This window comes from Bombina bombina, chromosome 3 (genome assembly GCF_027579735.1).
Source record: "Bombina bombina isolate aBomBom1 chromosome 3, aBomBom1.pri, whole genome shotgun sequence".
In the NCBI taxonomy this organism is placed as follows: domain Eukaryota; kingdom Metazoa; phylum Chordata; class Amphibia; order Anura; family Bombinatoridae; genus Bombina; species Bombina bombina.
Genome location: NC_069501.1, coordinates 96,738,025 through 96,758,246, shown reverse-complemented (window position 1 = coordinate 96,758,246; position 20,222 = coordinate 96,738,025). Strand labels below are relative to the sequence as shown.

The following is a 20,222-nucleotide window of genomic DNA, read 5'->3' as shown; positions in this document are numbered from 1 at the left end:
AGAGCATACCATTTAAAAAAAAAAAATTCCAATTTACTTTACTATTATAAAATTTGCTTCTTTCTCTTGTTATCCTTTGCTGAAGTAACAGCATTGCACTACTGGCAGCTAGCTCAACATATTTAGTTAGCCAATCACAAGAGACAAATGTGTGCAGGCACCAATCAACAGCCAAAAAAAAATGACATGCTCTATCTGAATCATGCAAGTTTCATTTTGACTTTCCTTTAAGCTCTGAAAATTGTGTATTTTCTAATTTTCAGGGTTAAACCTGCTACATATTTTTTTTTACTAATTGGCTTTAACTGATAACAATGCACTTTATACTATCATTATGACACAGATTGGGTCCTTCAAATGAGGCAAATGGCGGGAGAAGCTTGGAAATTGAAAAATAATTGCAGCAAACTATAATGTTAATTTATTTTAAAATTTAGACTTGGCTAATAGGCTATTCTATAGCAAAGCAACATAAATATATTGCAATTACATTTAATTTACTGTCCCTTTAACCTCAGAGATTTGCATCAAGTTCACGTCATCAGCCAATTCCCAGTTGGTATATGTCTTATATGTAAAGTGGTATTAGACATATACATATATGCTATTCATTTCTGTTATAACATAGGATGAAATAGACGCTGCGGTCACTTATGGTATACTGTCATGCACAAGAGTTTAAAATAGACAAAATCAGTAACCAGGAAAAAATATAACTGAACTACCTTGCAAAACGAACAAACAAAAGTGGTTACATTTTCTATGGTGCTTATCAAATTAATTAACATACTGTATATTAAAGGGATATGAAAGTAAGTCTATCATTAGATTTACTTTTTTTCTTGTTATCCTTTGTTGAAGAGCGTACCTAGATCGGAACAGGAGTGTGGATGTGACCTGAGCACTATAAATCAGTATTGCTTTTAACAATATTTTAAACAATGTTATAAATTGTGGAACACTAGAGCGCAGCAGTGTTAGCAATAATGTAAAACATTATTTCACATATTGTTGCAAACCTGGCTTCTCAGCTAAAGATGCCTTGTGTTGAGCTACGGCGCATGTTGTCATCTCACAGGATACACACATTCAACAGAAGTGCAACAAAAGCCCGCCCTTCAAGGAGTCTATACGCGAGCTGTACAACATTTGGGGCCAGATTACAAGTGGAACAATAACTGCACTAGAAGTAAGCTTTTTGCACGCATTGGATTGAACTCATTCTATGAGTTGAAAGTAAACTGTTTTTGCTTGTGCGCTAACCCGACAAGCACAAAAAGACGAATTTAGAATATCATGTGCGTGTTCATGTATTCCCCCCGAGAAGTCAATGGAGAAAATAAAGTTTAAAAAAAAAACGAAACACCCCACTCTCACACCCGACATGAAAATTTGAATATTTCCCATTCCAATGTTCTGCAAATAGCAGAATATGATCTAATAATTCATTAATAACGAGAATATTAAAGATTATTTGCTCTAGGATATATCATCAACCACAAGCTAGAGTAATCTTAATCTAACAGCATCATTTATATCTAGAATAAAATACCTTATATAGTGCTTAGCAAATGGCAAAGCAAAACACAACAAAACTAAGTCATTCATCTATCCTAAAAGATACGCAGAAAAAAAACCTAAACTAAACTGAGCTTTCTGCTGCAGCAAAGTGAGTTAAATTATCACTAAACACCAACTCCAGAATGTGCAAAATATATATATTTTATATATATTTAATTGCTACTGTACCGCATCAGCATCATAAAAATGTCAACACATACAATAATTAAGTTCAAATATCCTTGTTCCAAAAAAAACACTTAAAGGGACAGTAAACCTCAAAAATAATGTTATATAATTCTGCACATAGTGCAGAATTATATAACATTATATTAGCCAAACATTTATAAAACGCAATTTCCCCTATTAATTTTAAAAAAACAACGCTGTTTCACAGACCCGCTCTCTGCTGAGCGGGTCTGTTATATTTACTCAGCGCATCGGGCCAGCTGTATAGTCACAGCCCGGCCTGACCGCGCCATAAGACTAAGTGCAGCTCGCTCCTGTCACAGGAGCGAGCTGCACTTAGTCTTATGGTGCAGTCGGGCCAGGCTGTGCAGAATTATATAACATTATTTTTAAAGTTTACTGACACTTTAATCTGCCAGACTTTTTTGTGCTGCCTCCCACCCCCACCCCCAATTTCTAAATTCTGCTGCCCCCCACCCCCATGTTTTAGTCCTTTTTGGCTATAATATTTTTTGGTGAGGGTGTAAAGTGACTTTTTTTTCATGGGATTTCCAAAGTAAATGTTCATGTTAAAGTGTGTGTATATGTGTGTGTGAAGTGTGAATGTGTGTAGTGCAGTGTGCGTGCGTAGTACAGTGAGTGTGTGTAGTGCAATGTGCATGTGTAGTGCAGTGTGTGTATATGTGTGTGTGAAGTGTGAATGTGTGTAGTGCAGTGTGCATACGTAGTACAGTGAGAGTGTAGTGCAGTGTGCATGTGTAGTCCAGTGTGTGTATATGTGTGTGTGAAGTGTGAGTGTGTGTAGTGCAGTGTGAGATACAGTATCTGCATACAGAGGAAATAAAAGTTACCTTTAGTTTGTGGAGCTGGGTGGTTCGTCCAAGTAGATCTTCTTGATGGCTCATAAGATAAATCTGTAATATAATATGTACTTTAGTTAAATTACAATTGCAACCAAATATTAATGTTTAATTAAAGTGGAAAAAAAGATGGTGAATACATTTATACAATAAATGAATGTGCCATTCTGATGCAAACGTTACATGCTCTAATTCATTACAATTATGCTTAAAGTGGTAAATAACACTTTTATTTATTATATAAGTCTCTCTAGAGCAGACACATAAATCTTTATTGCATGACTGGCTTAATTAAACAGGTTTTTGTTTTATTGTTTTACCATACAGGTTCATCAATCGACATTATATTTTCATTATTTATTTTGTCCTCTTTTTTTTTAAATTTAAATGAAACTTGTGGGATTTCCAATTCTCCTGAGTTCCTCTAAAGTAACTTGTACTGCTGCATATAAACTTAGGTTTGTGTTATCCAGTCTCTTCTGGTGACGTCAGTTAGGGACAGATTAAAGGGACTTTAAACCGTGTTAAATAGTTACTTTATCTAACACACATTATTTGCACACTTTTTCTGTCTCTGATTGACCTCAATGGTAGAGATAAGAAAACTAGACATGTGCGATTGCTTTCGGATCGATTTGGAAATTCGGCCAAATTCGTAAAATTCGGGATTCGGATCGATTCGGATTTGCATATTAAAATAGTGCCGAATCTTATGAATAAATCCAAATAAGTTCGGATTTATTCGGATTCATTCGGTAGATTCGGATGGCCATGGATTACACTAGTATTGTACAGTATATTAGGTTATATCACTCTGCTATGGGTTACACCTAATATACAGTACATAATACTAGTCTAATACACAGCACATCCCACCTAATACTTACCGAAATTACGAACCGAACCGAATCCAGCCGAATTTATTCGAATCCGAATAAATCCGAAACAAATCTTAACCGAATTGATTCAAATTTTTCCGAATTCGAATCGATCCGAACCGAAATTCAAAAAATTTCCGAATCGATCCGAACCGAACCGAATTTTTTCGCCATGCACATGTCTAAAGAAAACCCCAGGTTTCAACATGGTGGCAACCACTACGTAAAAAAAAACGAAAACTGTATACTTAGTCTTCAATATTTAAACACATTTTATACATTTAAAAAATGCATCTACACTATTCTCCACCTAATCTTAGTTTTGAATACATAAATATATCTAGCATTTTTTTATTGCTTAATGTCTTTATTTAAACAATATGTAGTCAGGAAAAAGTGTGATGTGACTATGTACATATTTAAAGGGACACAAAACCCAAATTTTTCTTTTATGATTTGGATAGAACATAGAATTTTAAACAACTTTCCAATTTACTTCTATTATCAAATTTGCTTAATTATTTTGTTATTTGCTGAAGGAACAGCATTGCCCTAATGGCACCTAGATGAACACATCTAGTTAGACAATCACAAAAGACAAATGTGTGGAGGCACCAATCAGCAGCTAGCTCTTATTATTAGATACAAAAACAAGGGTTAAAAAACACCCTATAGGAGGCGCTACAAATAAAAAAAACAATATCAACTACAGGATTGTGAACTCTCAAAATTAAAATAAAATAAGGTGCACTATCAGAGACAGTCTCTCGCTAGGAGACAATACAATACCAATATACTGTTGTGTGGTTATAATGATGGTAGTTATTCAGTCCCACAGAAAGTCTTTTTGATGTAAAAAAAAATACTTTGGTGATTGCTGGATGCTTATGTGTTGTTCGTCCGGATTAGGCTGCTCTCTAACTTCACCAAGGGAAGGTAATTCTGACGATAACAAACACAAGGAAAGAGGCACCGTATGTGTGAATAAATTACCAACAGGATATCAGCACATAATAACACAGGGTACTCACATGATGTATTGGCACCCACTTGTGTCCAGCTAGTTGGTTTGCTGTGAAGAACCAGCCTGCTCCTATTGGCACAAGTGGGTGCGAATACATCATGTGAGTACCCTGTGTTATTATGTGCTGATATCCTGTTGATAATTTATTCACACATACGGCGCCTCTTTCCTTGTGTTTGTTAGCTCTTATTAGTGAAGGATATGTGCATATTATTTTTCAACAAGGGACATCAAGAGAATGAAACACATTTGAAAATAGAAATTAATTTAAAAGTGTCTAAAACATACACATTCTTTCTGAATCATGCAAATTTAATTTTGACTTTTCTATCCATTTAAGTATTTAAAGTTGATTTATCAGAAAAGTCCTTCAATAAATTCCACAGAAAAATGAGGCTGTTACAAATTTCTACAAAACAGAACTCTGGAAATACATGCTGACAGATTGTGCTTTATACATATGGGACTAAAGATCAGAAAAACAATGCTGAATATTAGCCTTACAGAAAAAAATAAACAAAGTAAAAAATAGTTGTGTACACTTTTTACATTAAATACATGTGGTTGCTATACGTAGGGTCTTGGAAATACATCATTTTATAAATGACCAAGAAAATTGATCTGTATAGGATATTCACTGAATGTTCTAAGAACTGTTATTGGAATTCTTGGTGAATAAAAATAACTTATGGTTCATCACAAACCATAAAATCCTCACATATATGTTTTTTAATACTGTCAGCATTTTCTTGTTGACTTAAACTGCAAGTGAAAAATGAATGGCTTTGTTTCCTGAGGAATTCTGAAGCTGTACAAATGGCTTGACTGACTGCCTGTTCTACGTTATATTTTAGAAATCCATCATCTGAATAGCCATGAATATATCTGGGTTGGATCCAACTGTTGAGAGCACAATGCTTTACAAATAGGGCACTTTCTCACATAGTGGCTACGTATTTATATAAACCATTCATAGTGGTATAATGAGGGAAAGAAATTTTGACATGTTGATGGGAATATTAACAAAGAAAAAGTTTTGGAGCAGTTCTATGATGCGTATTGTGCATCCCTTAGTCATTATAGATCCATACCTGGCCTGTTTGTAATTCTTTGAGTTGCTTCTGGATAAACAGATGCGTTTGGAAATATAAATGTGGCTCCTCCTATAGAAGAAATTCATACCATTAAAATTAATGTAAAATGCATGTTCCCCACGTTACACAAACAGTTAATACTTTATGTGCATTTTTCATATTCATATAACAGTAAACTATGTAATATAAAGGACCCTTTCCACCTGTAAATGACCACAAATATTACAAGTAATTGTTTAATCCACAATGTCCTACTAATTACTATCTTACTATATTAAATATGTGGCACAATTGCAACTAGTTCTTGGATAGATAGCCCCCTGGAGATAGACACATTTTTAATTAATGTCATATACAATTATGATTTATTTTGTTTGCGTTGCTTTTATTGTAAAAATTGTGCATGTCCCATGCTACCCAAAGAGAGTCAAAAGCTTATTCTACATCATAAGTATGCTGCAAAATGGTGCAAATTGCCTGAACTAGCTACATATCTTGCCTACCTTCATTGTAGCCACTGTTTACTGTATGAAGCAGGGTCAGGAAATTTGCAACATAATTAAGTACAGAATCTGAACTCCAATCTCTCTAGGGCGCATAGGACAAACATCATTTTTACCACAAACAAAAACATAAACAACAAAAACAAGCAAAATAAATAATGAATGAACACTGCAATGCTGTTAAATTTTAATTAATTACTACATGTTGAGTAATATGTCCACAAGAAGTAAACAATGACCTTGTCAATAGGCGGTACATATTTCATGTAAACATTTCAGAATGCACACAATAAAAAATGGCAAATACCATAACCTATACCATAATAATACAACCAGAACCATATACAATTTATATGCATCAATTATTTACAATTATTTTATAGATTTCAATTAATGTGAAAAATGTTATCAGAAATATGAAAACACAACACTGATAAACAAATTATTATAAGATTTTAAAGCAGATGTATTTATGTGATGCAAAAGCAATAGCAAATATTTCTCAGATATTTCTGCTAAACGCAATATTTTCCTAAGATCATAAGGGAAAATTAAATCAAAGGATAATTAATGGAAAATCTTAATAAATCTGATACTTTCAAAATGATAACAACATGCATTAGCCATAATAATAGCAATGCTTTGGCAGTGAATTAACAATGGAAATGTGTTGTTTAATGAATGCTCAATTTAACAATAGTGGTATGTTTATATTACAGTAGTGTTGATTTTGCGGAAACGTAGCCGCGCCAGCATTACCTGTGTTTCTAGCATGCATTAACCGTGGAGAGTTTTGTAAGGCTTTATCAACATCATCTGAAGTCAAATGTGGAAGAGGAGCTACAAAACAAAAAAATCAACACCAAATTGAAAAAAAAAATGAAAATTGAGAAGTTGATAAGGTCAATTAAACGTAAAGGAGGACATCATTCCACCAGAATTGCTAGGTTGAATCGCGTTATATGCCTTTTTTCAAGGAGTTTTCAAATTCAAAGCCATTCCAAAACACTCAAAGACCTCTTGTTTACTAACTTTTCCCAAGCTGATGTTAGTAAACAAAACTGATAGATAAATAAGCATGGTGTATTTTTTTTTTTTTTAGAATATTCCGTTATGGTTGAAATTAAGTTATATGTTTTATATTTTCAAATTAATTTTAAAATGACTTTAAAATATATGATAATCATAATTGCACACATTGTGAATTAATATTATTGGTTAGCTTTAAAAAAAAAAACATTAAAAAAATATTAGATGGTCACTATCAATTTTTAATCAATAAGCCATCATGTTTTACTTTTGAATTTTACCTTGCATATTTTCCTACCAGGAGAGTCTAAATAAATCCCATTAAAAGCCTAGAAACATCCTGTTTCTTATCATTTTTCCTGTTTAACTATATTTTCCTGTTATATTGTTTATATAATTGGAGCAATTTGACTAATTAAACTACTTTTCTTTCAATGTGCTGGAATGGCTCAGAAAACAAAGCAAAAATCAAGCAAGCTTTCATGCAAAGTTTTTACATAACAATTCTGGTGGACTGAATTGGGGACATTTAATAAAAAAATATGTAAATTGCTATGTGGAATGAATAATAATATGGAAGAATGGAGAGTGCAAAGTATGAATTAGCCATTGTCAAATAATTTCAATAACAATTTACTATAGATGATTTAGAAAATTTTCCATTAATTTCTTAACCTAGCTATGATCAACTTGTGAATGGGTTTTGGTATCATTTATAGAAAGGATGAAATTACTATCTATAGTAGATTCTATAGTAGAATGAAGACCCTTTGCATTGTGGTTACAGTATTGTAGTAGGATCTTTAAGTACCTTTTTTATTCTTTATTATGCCTATTATAAAAAAAAACAAATTCAGGTATACAGAGTGCAGCATTTGCCATGCCTTCCAAATTCTTGCAACTTCCATGAAGATTCCAAACTAGGAAATCTTATAGTATCTTTTCTATTTAAGTCCAAGCTTTCATATAGGAAACTGGGAACCGCTCACATCCCCCATACAGTAAAACTCCACCAGATCATTAAAATTCTACACTGCACCACCCAGACTTTAGCCAGACTTCTCCTTACCCAAACCTCAATTTATCCTAATTCCACCACCAAGCCATAAGACCCTGTTTCCTTACTTCTGGTCTCCGTTCACAAATTTAGATATGTTGTAGAGTACAACATATTAAAATGATCTTGTTTAAAAATATTATCATAGGAGTGTTCTTTAAAAGCCAAGTGATTACCAGAACAAACTACCATGTATTCAGCAATGACAGGTGTACCCAAAAGGTGTATTAGGATCAATTAGTAGGTCTCTAAGTGATGATCAATAGATCAGATCACAAGACTTTTGAGTGATATCCCATTTCCATCAGTGGCTGTCCAGGTCAGGAGCATAGCCAGTTGGGAAAAACACAGAGATGGACAGGGGCTATTTTTTCCACTTCAGTGCAAATGGAGTACAACGTGAAATATTGGGGTGGTTTTTGCACCCAGTAAGGGGGTGAAAATGTATCTTGACTATGTAACCAAAATATGTGTCTGTCGTAATTGGTATTCAAATGCACAGGGGAGCAGGTTGTGGGGTTTATAGATGTTACTGGGTGCTTAGGGATGTATCGAGGCAGTCTGAAAGTGTGGCTAGGTGGGAAGCAAAAATATTGGGAAGGGGCTAATTTGCCCCTCCTCTCCAGCACAATGAGGGTGCAAACTGAAAAACTCCCTATAGAACTGCATCTGCTCTCACACAGTGCTGATACTATGGGCTCAAGTTAAAGGAAATATAAAAGTGTGTTTAGCAAAAGTCTGTAAGTATGTTCTATACAAATACAGTGGTCACAGTTTAAAAAAAAAAAAAAAAGATGGTGATTCAGAGTATGAATATTAGCCCCTGTGAAAAACAAAGATATATTCTGCATGCAATCTCAGAAATTCTTATGATTAGCGCATACCTAGATATGGGTGCCCCTGGGCTACATTGAAATCACATAAACTGTAAGCCGAAACACAGACTCTCAAATGTTACACTCTTCCCTTTTTTAATCATTAGATTTTTAAATAGGAGATCTCAGTTACATAGTTAAATGTTGACCCAATTAATTCATTAATTAATTATATTATTATTTTTTTTTGAAGGACTAAGTAAATAAGACCAGACTTATTCTGAATTTGGTTGTTGTTTACATAAAGTATCCTTAGGTATATGCATTGCTGCTTAATTATGCAGATCCTCAACCATATACGCTCAATAATAAAAAAATAAAAAAATACAATACTGCAAATTTATACTAGATATAAAATAAGATTATTTTTTTTGTGCATGAACACAACAGCATTTGTAAGATAAAATTAATGGAATAAATAAATAAATATAAAATTAAACGATGGAGGAATTAGTATTTCAAATGAGTTTAGCTATACATAGTTCTACATTATCATTGTCTTACTTTCTCTGAGGTAGTGAAGATGTGAGATTAGGATATCAGCATTGTAGCTTGGGGTAAGTCTCTGAAAGTCTTCTTTGGTCATTTTGCATAGTTCTTTGCCATCAATGTTTTGAAACAGCAGAACATCAACATCTGGAAGTCCATATTCTTTAATTGCCCATTCTAACCACTGTCGTACATGTTCTGTGCTCCACAAGGTAGGATCTGAAACAGACAAAAAATATATTATGTCTTAGGGAGATAAAACAAAACGTATTTTTACCAATGTGTTTGTGTACATTTAGATATTCTAATTCATTTAAATGATCATTAAATATAGCATAATCAATTCATGCATAATAAAAAGACAATGCAACAGCACTTATTTTGAATTTCAAATGAGAAGTAGATTTTTTTTCTGATACATTGCTTTTCATCTTAATGTCCCATTGTATCTTGTGACCGCCATCAGCCAGTCACAAACTTATATATGCATATACTGTGAACGTGTGCACACGGTCTACATGTAGGAGCTGGTGCCATAGAAAATTTGTACGTAAAAAGAATACACAATTTGATAATAGCATTGAATTTGATTTTTTAATTGCATGCTCTCTCTGAATCAAGTTTAATTTTGACTTATGCAAAGTATCTTTAAGGTATTTTAAGCTTAAAATTAAAGTAATGGTAAACTCTACCCTTTATAAAAACGGATTCGAAACATTAGTGATATTTTAGATGGAGTTTTTTAATTTATCAGTTGTAACGAAGATGCTATAACTTTTTTTTTAATGTAGATATAAAATTCACATACCCCGCACTCCGCCACCCATTTCAAAGGTCAATTGTTCTGTGAGATAACTGTTTGGATTTTGGTCCAATCAGTGCTCTCCCTGTATGGCATTTTTTAGCTATAGCACTACAAAGGGGAGAGTTTACAATCACTTTAAATTTCATATTATTATTATTACCGGTTATTTGTAGAGCGCCAACAGATTCCGCAGTGCTATAAACGTAGGCGGTATATAAGGTAGCAATTATAGGGATCAAATTGGTAGAGGGCCCTACCTAGAGTCGAACTGTTGCAGTCAGCTCTTGTGAAGGTCATCTGCAAGCAGTTGGGCTCTTAGACTTGAATTCTAAGGGGGTTCATGGCGGATAGCAATGGAGGAGAGGAACTGTTATTAGGAAAGGTTAGTGTAGGTTGTATGCATCCCTGAACAGAAGAGTCTTTAGGGAGTACTTGAAGCTTTTAGAACTAGGGGAGAGTCTTGTGGAGCAATGCAGAGAGTTCCACAAGATGGGAGCCAGTCTGGAGAAGTCCTGTAAACGGGAATGTGAGGAGGTAACAAGAGAGGAGGAGAGTAGGAGGTTGTGAGCAGAGCAAAGGGGACGGGAGGGAGAGTATCTTGAGATATAGAGGGGAGCAGTGCAGTTGAGGACTTTGTATGTCAGAGTCAGAATTTTGTGTTTAATCAAGGAGGTGAGAGAAAGCCAGTGAAGGGATTGGCAGAGAGGTGCAGCAGATGAAGAGCAACCTGTAAGGAAGATGAGCCTGGCAGATGCATTCATAATGGATTGTAAAGGAGCTAGACAGCAGCTAGGGAGACCAGAGAGGATGGAGTTGCAGTAGTCAAGGCAGGAAAGGATAAGAGAGTGGATTAAAATCTTAGTTGTGTCTTGTGTAAGGAAATGTCTAATTTTAGAGATGATTTTAAGGTGGAAGCGGCAAAGCCTGAATGTGAGGAGTGAAAGAAAGATCTGAGTCAAGTGTGACCCCAAGACATCGGGCATGCGGGGTAGGGGTAATGATGGAGTTGTCAATATTTATAGAGAGATGGAGTGGAGATTTTAGAAGAAGGGGGGAAAATAAGGAGCTTAGTTTTGGAGAGATTTAGCTTAAGGTAGTGAGAGGACATCAATGAAGAGATGTGAGAAAGACAGTTAGTGACACGGGTTAGCAAGGAAGTAGATAGGTCTGGAGCGGAGATGTAGATTGGAGTGTCGTCGGCATACAAATGATATTGAAACCTGTGGGACTTTATTAGGGAACCTAATGATGACATGTAGATTGAGAAGAGAAGGGGACCGAGGACAGAGCCTTGTGGTACCACAACAGAAAGTGATAATGGGGCAGAGGAAGCCCCAGAGAAGGCTACACTAAAGGTACGGTTAGACAGGTAGGAAGAGAACCACGAGAGGGCTGTGTCACAAATGCCGAAGGATTAGAGGGTTTGGAGCAAAAGAGGGTGGTCAACTGTATCAAAGGCTGCAGACAGATCAAGGAGGATAAGCAGAGAAAAGTGACCTTTGGATTTTGCTGTAAGTAGGTCGTTGGTAACCTTAACGATTGCTCTCTCTGTAGAGTGATGGGGGAAAAATCCAGATTGCAGTGGGTCAAGGAGGGAGTGTAATGTAAGGAAATGGAAGAGGTGTGCGTGTACTAGCTTTTCAAGAAGCTATGAGGCAAGAGGAGGTAAGGAAATAGGGCGGTAGTTAGATGGGAAGGTTGGATTAAGAGAAGGTTTTTTTGAAGATAGGTGTGACCAGTGCATGTTTTAGAGATGAGGGAAATATACCAGTGCTGAGGGAGAAGTTGAAAATGTGTGTGAGTATAGGGGTAAGGGTAGAACAGAGGGAGGGGAGTAGCTGTGAGGGTATGGGGTTGAGAAGACAGGGAGTGAGGTGAGAGCGCAGTATAAGTGCAGAAACTTCTTCCTCAGTAACAGGGGTGAAAGAGCTAAATATATGGCTATGTGGGTTTTGGTTAATTGCAAGCTTTTGAGGGGGTGAGAGGCTGGAAGCATGTTGAGAGTTGATTTAATTTCTGATGGAATTGATTTTGTTATTTAAGTGGCTGGCAAAATCTTGAGGTGACAGAGAAGTTGTATTAGGATGTGGGGGTGGGTGGAGAAGAGTGTTGAAAGTGGAGAACAGACTTTTGGGTTTGAAGAGAGAGTGGAGATAAGAGTAGAGAAGTAGTGTTGCTTATAAAGATTAAGGGCAGAGTAGTAGGCGTTCAAGCTGAACTTGTAGTGAAGAAAGTCAGCTGAACTGTGAGATTTTTCTCCATTGCTGCTCAGCAGTACGGGAACATCTGCATAGGTACCGTGTCAGAGGAGTTTCCCAGGGCTGAGGGTGAGTGTGTGGTTTCCAAGCTATGGTAGGAGGGGCCAGATTGTCAAGGACCGATGTAAGTGTGGAATTATAGTGGCAGATAGATTGGTCAGGGCAGGAAAAGAAGGAGATGGATGAGTGGAGAGGTTCGAGAGAAATAGCAAGCTGTTGCTAATCTAATTACATAATGCTTCTGTGAAGTTTGGTTTGAGGGGTAGAAGGAGGGAGAGTTGTAGGGGGGGATGAGATGTTGCAAGTGAAGAGATAATGGTCAGAAAGAGGAAAAAGGGGAATTTGTTAAGTTTGAGAGAGTGCATCAATAGCGAAAGATCAGATCCAGGGAGTGACCATCTTTGTGAGTGGGAGAATCAGTCCATTGTGACAGACCGAAAGAGGAAGTGAGTTGCAGAAGTTGTTTTGCAGAGGAGGCAGTGGGATTGTCAAGAGGGATGTTAAAGTCACCAAGAATGAGGGCAGGGGTGTCTGTGAAAAGGAAATAAGGTAGCCAGGCAGCAAAGTGATCTAGAAATTGAGATGAGGAGCCAGGGGTGCGGTACATGACTGCAACACGTATAGAGAGGGGAGAGAATAAGCTAATCATGTGGGTTTCAAATGAGGAAAATGTGAGGGAAGAGATGGGTTGTATTTGTTGAAAGGTGCAATGAGAGTAAAATAAAATACCTACACCACCTCCTTGTCTGTTACCATGAATATGAAAGGGATATGATACCCAAATTTTGAAGTATCATATTGTATGAGAGGTTGCTTGTTGAAGATTGCATCTGAACCAATATGTCATCCAGGTAAGGAGCCACTGCAATTCCCTGAGACCTGACCACTGCCAAGAGAGCCCCCAGAACCTTTGAGAAAATTCTGAGAGCTGTGGCAACTGCTTCTTATATTAAAACAACTTATTAAAAAAATACATCTTTGCTTTGAATGCATATATTTAGGGCTAGACTACGAGTGGAGTGCACGTCGGATACCGTATTACAAGATAAAAGAAAAACGTTTTTTTTGCACCCTAACCCGACGAACACAAAAAAGTAAATCTTACAATATCGCGATTGTGTTAACGTATTCTCATATAGACTTCAATCGAGCTGTAAAAAGCAAACTAGAAAATATCAACTGAACATCTCTATATAAAAAGAAGAAAATATTTCCCTCAGAAGCCCTATTGTAAAAGGACTTTAAGCAGCCAATTAGGATGCCAGTCCTGGAACTTGGAAGGGAGTGTGCATCTGGCATGTGCAGACACAGTCATATTAATTCCCTTCTTAGTTTAAGGAAGTTTACTATGAAATCTCATTAGATCACTGTAAAGCAAAGTGTGACATCAACACTTATGAAGCTGATTGTCTTTATTTTCAATATGCAGCTGACAGTAGCATCAGCCAATAGGAATTTTTCACCTTTAATTCCGATTGGCTGATAGAATTCTATCAGCCAATCGGAATTCAAGGGATGCCATCTTGGATGACGTCATTTAAAGGAACCTTCATTCTTTTTTAGACATCGGAAGAAGAGGATGCTCCGCGCCGGATGAAGATAGAAGATGCCGTCTGGATGAAGGATTCTGCCCATCTGGAGGACCACTTCTGCCGGCTTGGATGAAGACTTCTCCCGGCTTCGTTGAGGACTTCTTGCCGCTTGAATGAGGACTTCTCCCGGCTTCGTTGAGGATGGATGTCCGGTCTTCAAAACTGTAAGTGGATCTTCGGGGGTTAGTGTTAGGCTTTTTTTTATTTAGGTAATGATAGTAATTTTTATTTAGATTTATTTTAATTATATTTAAGTTAGGGGGTGTTAGGGTTAGGGTTAGACTTAGGTTTAGGGGTTAATAAATTTAGTATAGTGGCGGCGCCGTTGGGGGGGCAGATTAGGGATTAATAAATGTAGGTAGGTGGCGGAGATGTTAGGGACAGCAGATTAGGGGTTAATAATATTTAACAATTGTAATATAAATGTGTTAGTCTTAGGGGGCCTGTCAAATATTTAGATACCTTGAAGGCCCAAGAGTAGCCAGCCTAGAATATATAGACGGGCCTGCACGGACTTGATGTATTGATTTGTACTCTGATATGCTGATGTGCAGGTAACTGCCTAGGACCTTATTGTTTTATTTAGACTTGTCATTCATCCTGTACTGTGCAAACTTGATGTCACCTGGTTTTGTAAACCTCAATAAAAATTATAAAAAAATAAATAAAAAAAAAAAATAATATTTAACTAGTGTTTATGATGCGGGAGTGCGGCGGTTTAGGGGTTAATATGTTTATTATAGTGGCGGCGATGTCGGGAGCGGCAGATTAGGGGTTAATAATTTTATTTTAGTGTTTGCGATGTGGGAGGGCCTCGGTTTAGGGGTTAATAGGTAGTTTATGGGTGTTAGTGTACTTTTTAGCACTTTAGTTATGAGTTTTATGCTACAGCTTTGTAGCGAAAAACTCATAACTACTGACTTTAGAATGCGTTACGAATCTTGCGGGATAGACTGTACCGCTCACTTTTTGGCCTCCAAAAAAAAGCTTGTAATATTGACGCTATGGAAGTCCCATTGAAAAAAAGACTTTACGCAAATTGCGTAAGTTAATTTGTGGTACGGCCAAAAAAGTGTGCGGGACAGCTGTACCTACAAGATTCGTAATAGCAGCGGTAGTGAAAAAGCAGCGTTATAACCCATAACACTGATTTTTTACTCATAACACAAAACTTGTAATCTAGCCGTTTGTAATGTATTATGATTATTATTATTATGATTATTTTGTGCACTTTAACTCTAAGAATTGTGGTTTTACCACTGCCCTAGAAAGGATGGAATGCAGCAACTGAAAGATCGATGTACTAGATCATTTATATCTGTCTCTAATAGGCTACAGCAAAGTAGATAAGATAAATAATACTCAAGGGGTATGCCCTAGGAATGCAACTCAGAGAAAAGTAATCTAACAAAATTACAGATTTAAACGTTTTAAAAAAAATGAACGTTGAATGCAAATGTACTGCAGTCCATGAGTTAATTTCTGAAATATTATGTACATATAAAAATGTCTATAATTTACACTTAAAATGGCAGCCACTGCATAAAAGTCCCCCAAGGAGTATTTCTCTGGTCACCCTGGGCTTCCAACAGCATGAATTTACTACAGGGCTCTACTGAGATAATTAATAATTACTTTATATTAAACAAGATATCCAAAGTTCTCTTTCATGATTCAGACCAAAGATTATGATTTTAAACAACTTTCCATTTTACTTCTATTCTCAAATTTGCTTCCTTCTCTTCATATCCTTTGTTAAATTAGCACCAATACACAACTGAAGGCTAGTTGAACCCATCTGGTGAACCAATGATATGTGACATATGTGCAGCCACCAATCAAGCTATCTCCCAGTAGTGCATTGCTGCTCCTGAGCAATGTGAGGGTTAACTTGATATTTCACTTCATGCCGGCAAATCTTAGTGATTTGGGCCCTAGAAATGTACCATTATTTCTTATATTAAAACAACTTATTAAAAAAATACATCTTTTCTTTGAATGCATATATTTAGGGCTAGAATACGAGTGGAGTGCACGTCGGATACCGTGTTACAAGATAAAAGAAAAAAGTTTTTTCTTGCACCCTAACCCGACGCACACAAAAAAGTAAATCTTACAATATCGCAATAGTGTTAACGTATTCTCGCATAGACTTCAATGGAGTGCAAAAAAGTGAAAAAAACACCCTACTAGTGCGTAAACCAGATTGCGTTTAACCGAGTGCGCTAATCCAACATGAAATATTAATATTTCACCTTCCAAGGTTCTTCACATAGCAGAATATGTTCTCTTTATTCATAATTACTCACAAACACACACATATATATATGGAGAGATAGATCCGCACTCACTGAACTTTTCAAAAACAGGTGCCAATTTATTGTGACGTTTCGGTGATCAAAACGTCCCCTTGAAGGGGTGAACGCCCCGAAACGTCACTTGTTTATATGGAATAAAACACTTTTTATTTCACCTGCATCAAGTCCAGTGAGTGCTTGTGTTAAAACTTGGATTTATATATATATATATATATATATATATATATATATGTGTGTGTGTGTGTGTGAAATATTTACAGTAAATACATAAACACTTAATTCCATTAACATGATTTTACATGATCAAAGGAAGTTAAAAAATGTGTTTTGCACAATGCATTTCTCAATTTAGATCTTAACGTGTTCAGGTTAGCACAAATGAGAACAGGATTCTTAAAGAGCATTATTGAAATATTACATATAAAATATTAATTCAAAATTATATAAATTATTAAAAAAATAATAAATAGAATATACCTATATATTTTACAGTATGTTTCCAATTCTAATATCTAAATGTGCCCAATCTTTTTTATTTGCACACTTTCTGAGGCACCATCTTATACTGAGCATATGCAAGAGTTCACAGAATATACATATATGCATTTTGTGATTGGCTGATTGCTGTCAAATGATGCAATGGTAAGTAAATTTGCCAGAAAAAGCCTCGCAGGGACAGAAAAGGGGCTATCCCTGTGAGTGAGATGTCTCCCATAGAAATAATGAGAGCGCTCTGCTATGTAAAAGTTTACAATGGAGGATGAAGCACACAATAAGAAACTGGCGTATGTTTAAAATGTAATATTACGCCTAATACAAATCAAAATCCACTGCTTTGAGTTCACAGTACATTTAAGTTACTGTTATTTTCCTATGCATAGGTTTTACTTTCAGAGTAATTAGTGTTTTGAGTATTTTACTAAAACTTCGCCACTTTTTAATTTGAGAGAAAGAACAGTGAGATCTGTAGGGTGGAAACGTTTAGATAATTACGCTTGGAAATTAGAGAAAATTTCATACGCGCCCATGGAACACTCATGTTCAAGCCATTTTACAATAAAAAAGCAATCCCGCTTTTTATTTTGTACTTATAAGCACTAATTTCTATGTGCTTTTGCCCATTCAGTCTACTTAAATTACGATTTGTGCTGTGCAAATTTATTACAATTGATTGAACATGCAAGTTTTATGATTTTTGGTGAACAATTTTGTTACGATTTTTAAAGCACCCGAACAATACAACTTCTCCTGTATATTTTTGTATGAATGGTTCAATTATTCATTTTGTATGATTTATAAATTGCAATGTTCATTCTGCACTTTTATAATGTATGCATCTCCTTCCCATACAAAAATGCAGTATACGCCCCTTAGCGTGATACCCTTTTTTTAGGGTAAAAAGTGGCTTTATATAATTCCACCAGGGAAATAGAAGAAACCAGAGACATTTAGACCATCAGCCCTAAGTGCTTTTGCATTGTCTTTTTATTACACATTTAGGCTTAGATTACAAGTGGAGAGCTAATTAATCGCTCACCCGCAAACTGGCTAATTTACCCGTTTGCGGGCATGCGATAACCAGCCATTACAAGTGACTGGTTATTGCTATCGCAAGCACTCAAAAAAATAATCAAAGGTCAGACCTCTGGTTAATTTTTTAAATGTGCCTCAAATGCCCCTCCCCCCCCCCAAAAAAAAAATATGTAGTGCCTTTTTTAAAATAAAAAATGTGTAGCATTTTTTTTTAAATAACTGCACTAGGCAGTTTTTGGAGGCTAAAGTCGGCGGCTGAGGGGTGTTAGAAAAAAAAAACGTTAGTGAAAAGTGCCTTCACATTGCGGTCTATGGGAACTGTGTGTTCCCTGTAAATATATATGTATATGCTTATATACATATATATTTATGTGTAAATATGTGTATATACACCTATTAACACATAAATATATGTTTAATATAATCATATATATTTAACATTTTCTGCCCATAGCTGCGCAAGTTACCTCATTCACTACGCTAGTTCTTATGCTGTGTGTCACGGCATGAGAACGAGGCACCCATTGGAGCATATGGAAGCACGCTATTGTGAGAGCCATGGTTCCGTGCAATGCGAACGCGACCTCACTTTAATAGCAGAGCACATTTGTGTGCGCTCGTATTACTTTCGCTGAAGCAATATTTTGCGCTCAACTTGTAATCTGGCAGTTATTGATTATGCAATTTTACTGTGTTTAGTCGTCCTTTAACTTAATTTGCGGTTTTGGTCAAGTCCAGTTTTAGATAATATTAAATAAAAGCTATAGTATATTTGTTTGTTTTCTGTCTACTATTCCCATTAGGCTAAAATGAAACGTCTCTGACTTTTATGCACTTATTAAGGGAAATTACATTACTTCTGAGAAGTGTGTGCACTGGGAGGGGAGGAGGTAAAGCACACAATGGGTGTGGTTTACTCTGGGGTCACGAGTGGGTCATGGAGATGTCTGGGAGAACTGTGGGATTACTAATACAGTCACGGATAAATGGGTCAATAAATGGCAGAAAGCGCATAACAAGTTAGGCCTCCTAACCCATAACAATCCCACTGGATGTGCAACAGTTAGAATATCTGCTCAATTGTATGTAATATAATTGTATATTCTTTCTTTCACTTTTGTAATTTATTAGCTGTATTGTAGTTTATAGCATTTTAAAACAAATACGCACATGCATCAATATATTAATACTGAATTCTCTATTCAGCAATGGCAGCTTGAGTTTTAACTCTGCTTTCAAGAGCCAAAATCATTAATGCTTCTTCTGCAGGCTTGAAATGATGAATACAATATACTTAAACAGCTCAGAGACTTTAAAGGAAAAAACTCTAGACAATTAGATATTTAGGAAAATATGTGCTTGCAATGAAGTCAATTTAAAAACACCTGGAAGTTAGACATCTTACTGGCCATGGACAAATATTCCTAGAATATTTATCACAGAATGTCTGGATTTAGTTAAAATATCTATCAGTTCAATGTTGATTAAAGCTACGAAGAAAAAAAATATATAACTGGAGATTATTTAATAATATTGGGATTGATTTGTCTTATGGGGACTCTTTCCTGACATACAGTTAACCTTTGTGTTATATTTAACAACTGCAATTTGTGTTGGCTAATATCTTATATACAAACTGGATAGCCAAGAAGAAGAACCATGACAGGTCCTAAGATTTATTCATGCAAACTTGATTCAATTAAGATGATTTTTTTTCTGTTCAACTGGCTAGAGAACATTTGGTTCTAAAAGTGATTAATAGCTAACATATTTATTTCTAATATTTATATGATAAACATTTATATATAGGAGATGTTGCTAGAAAAACCCCATAGGTAGACATCAGGGTCCCAATCTTTTAAGATTGTACTGTAAAGGTCCTTTAAATAATTTTTCAAGGGGAAATGTTAGCTTGAGAGCTGTTTATCTTGTTATAAAAGGTTCTGAATGTGGAGAGACAACTAAATTAAAATATAATGCTAAACGATTGTTCTTGATGTCTCTCAATGCCAACAAATGTTTGATAATTGTTCAAGAAATGTAGGATGGATTTCAACCTATAACTTTCATGGCCAAAAATAATCCATAAATTGGTGGGAACATCTTTTTTTAAATGCAGGTGCATTATTACAAGAAAATGTGCTTATGCGCTTTGTTA

General features: G+C 35.7%; 1 protein-coding gene across 3 annotated transcripts in view; it reads right to left on the bottom strand.

Moving 5' to 3' along the window:
• ERG (ETS transcription factor ERG) overlaps positions 1 to 20,222 on the bottom strand; it is a 498,711-nt gene that overhangs the window by 13,343 nt on the left and 465,146 nt on the right. For 2 of the 3 annotated variants that reach the window (XM_053705928.1, XM_053705929.1), the window contains 4 exons: positions 9,574 to 9,777; positions 6,868 to 6,948; positions 5,603 to 5,674; positions 2,601 to 2,663 (listed from right to left, as the gene is read on the bottom strand). In XM_053705928.1, coding sequence (XP_053561903.1) covers positions 2,601 to 2,663; positions 5,603 to 5,674; positions 6,868 to 6,948; positions 9,574 to 9,777 — 420 coding nt within the window. The remainder of the gene's footprint in view (positions 1 to 2,600; positions 2,664 to 5,602; positions 5,675 to 6,867; positions 6,949 to 9,573; positions 9,778 to 20,222) is intronic. The other variant, XM_053705930.1, reaches the window with a different exon arrangement.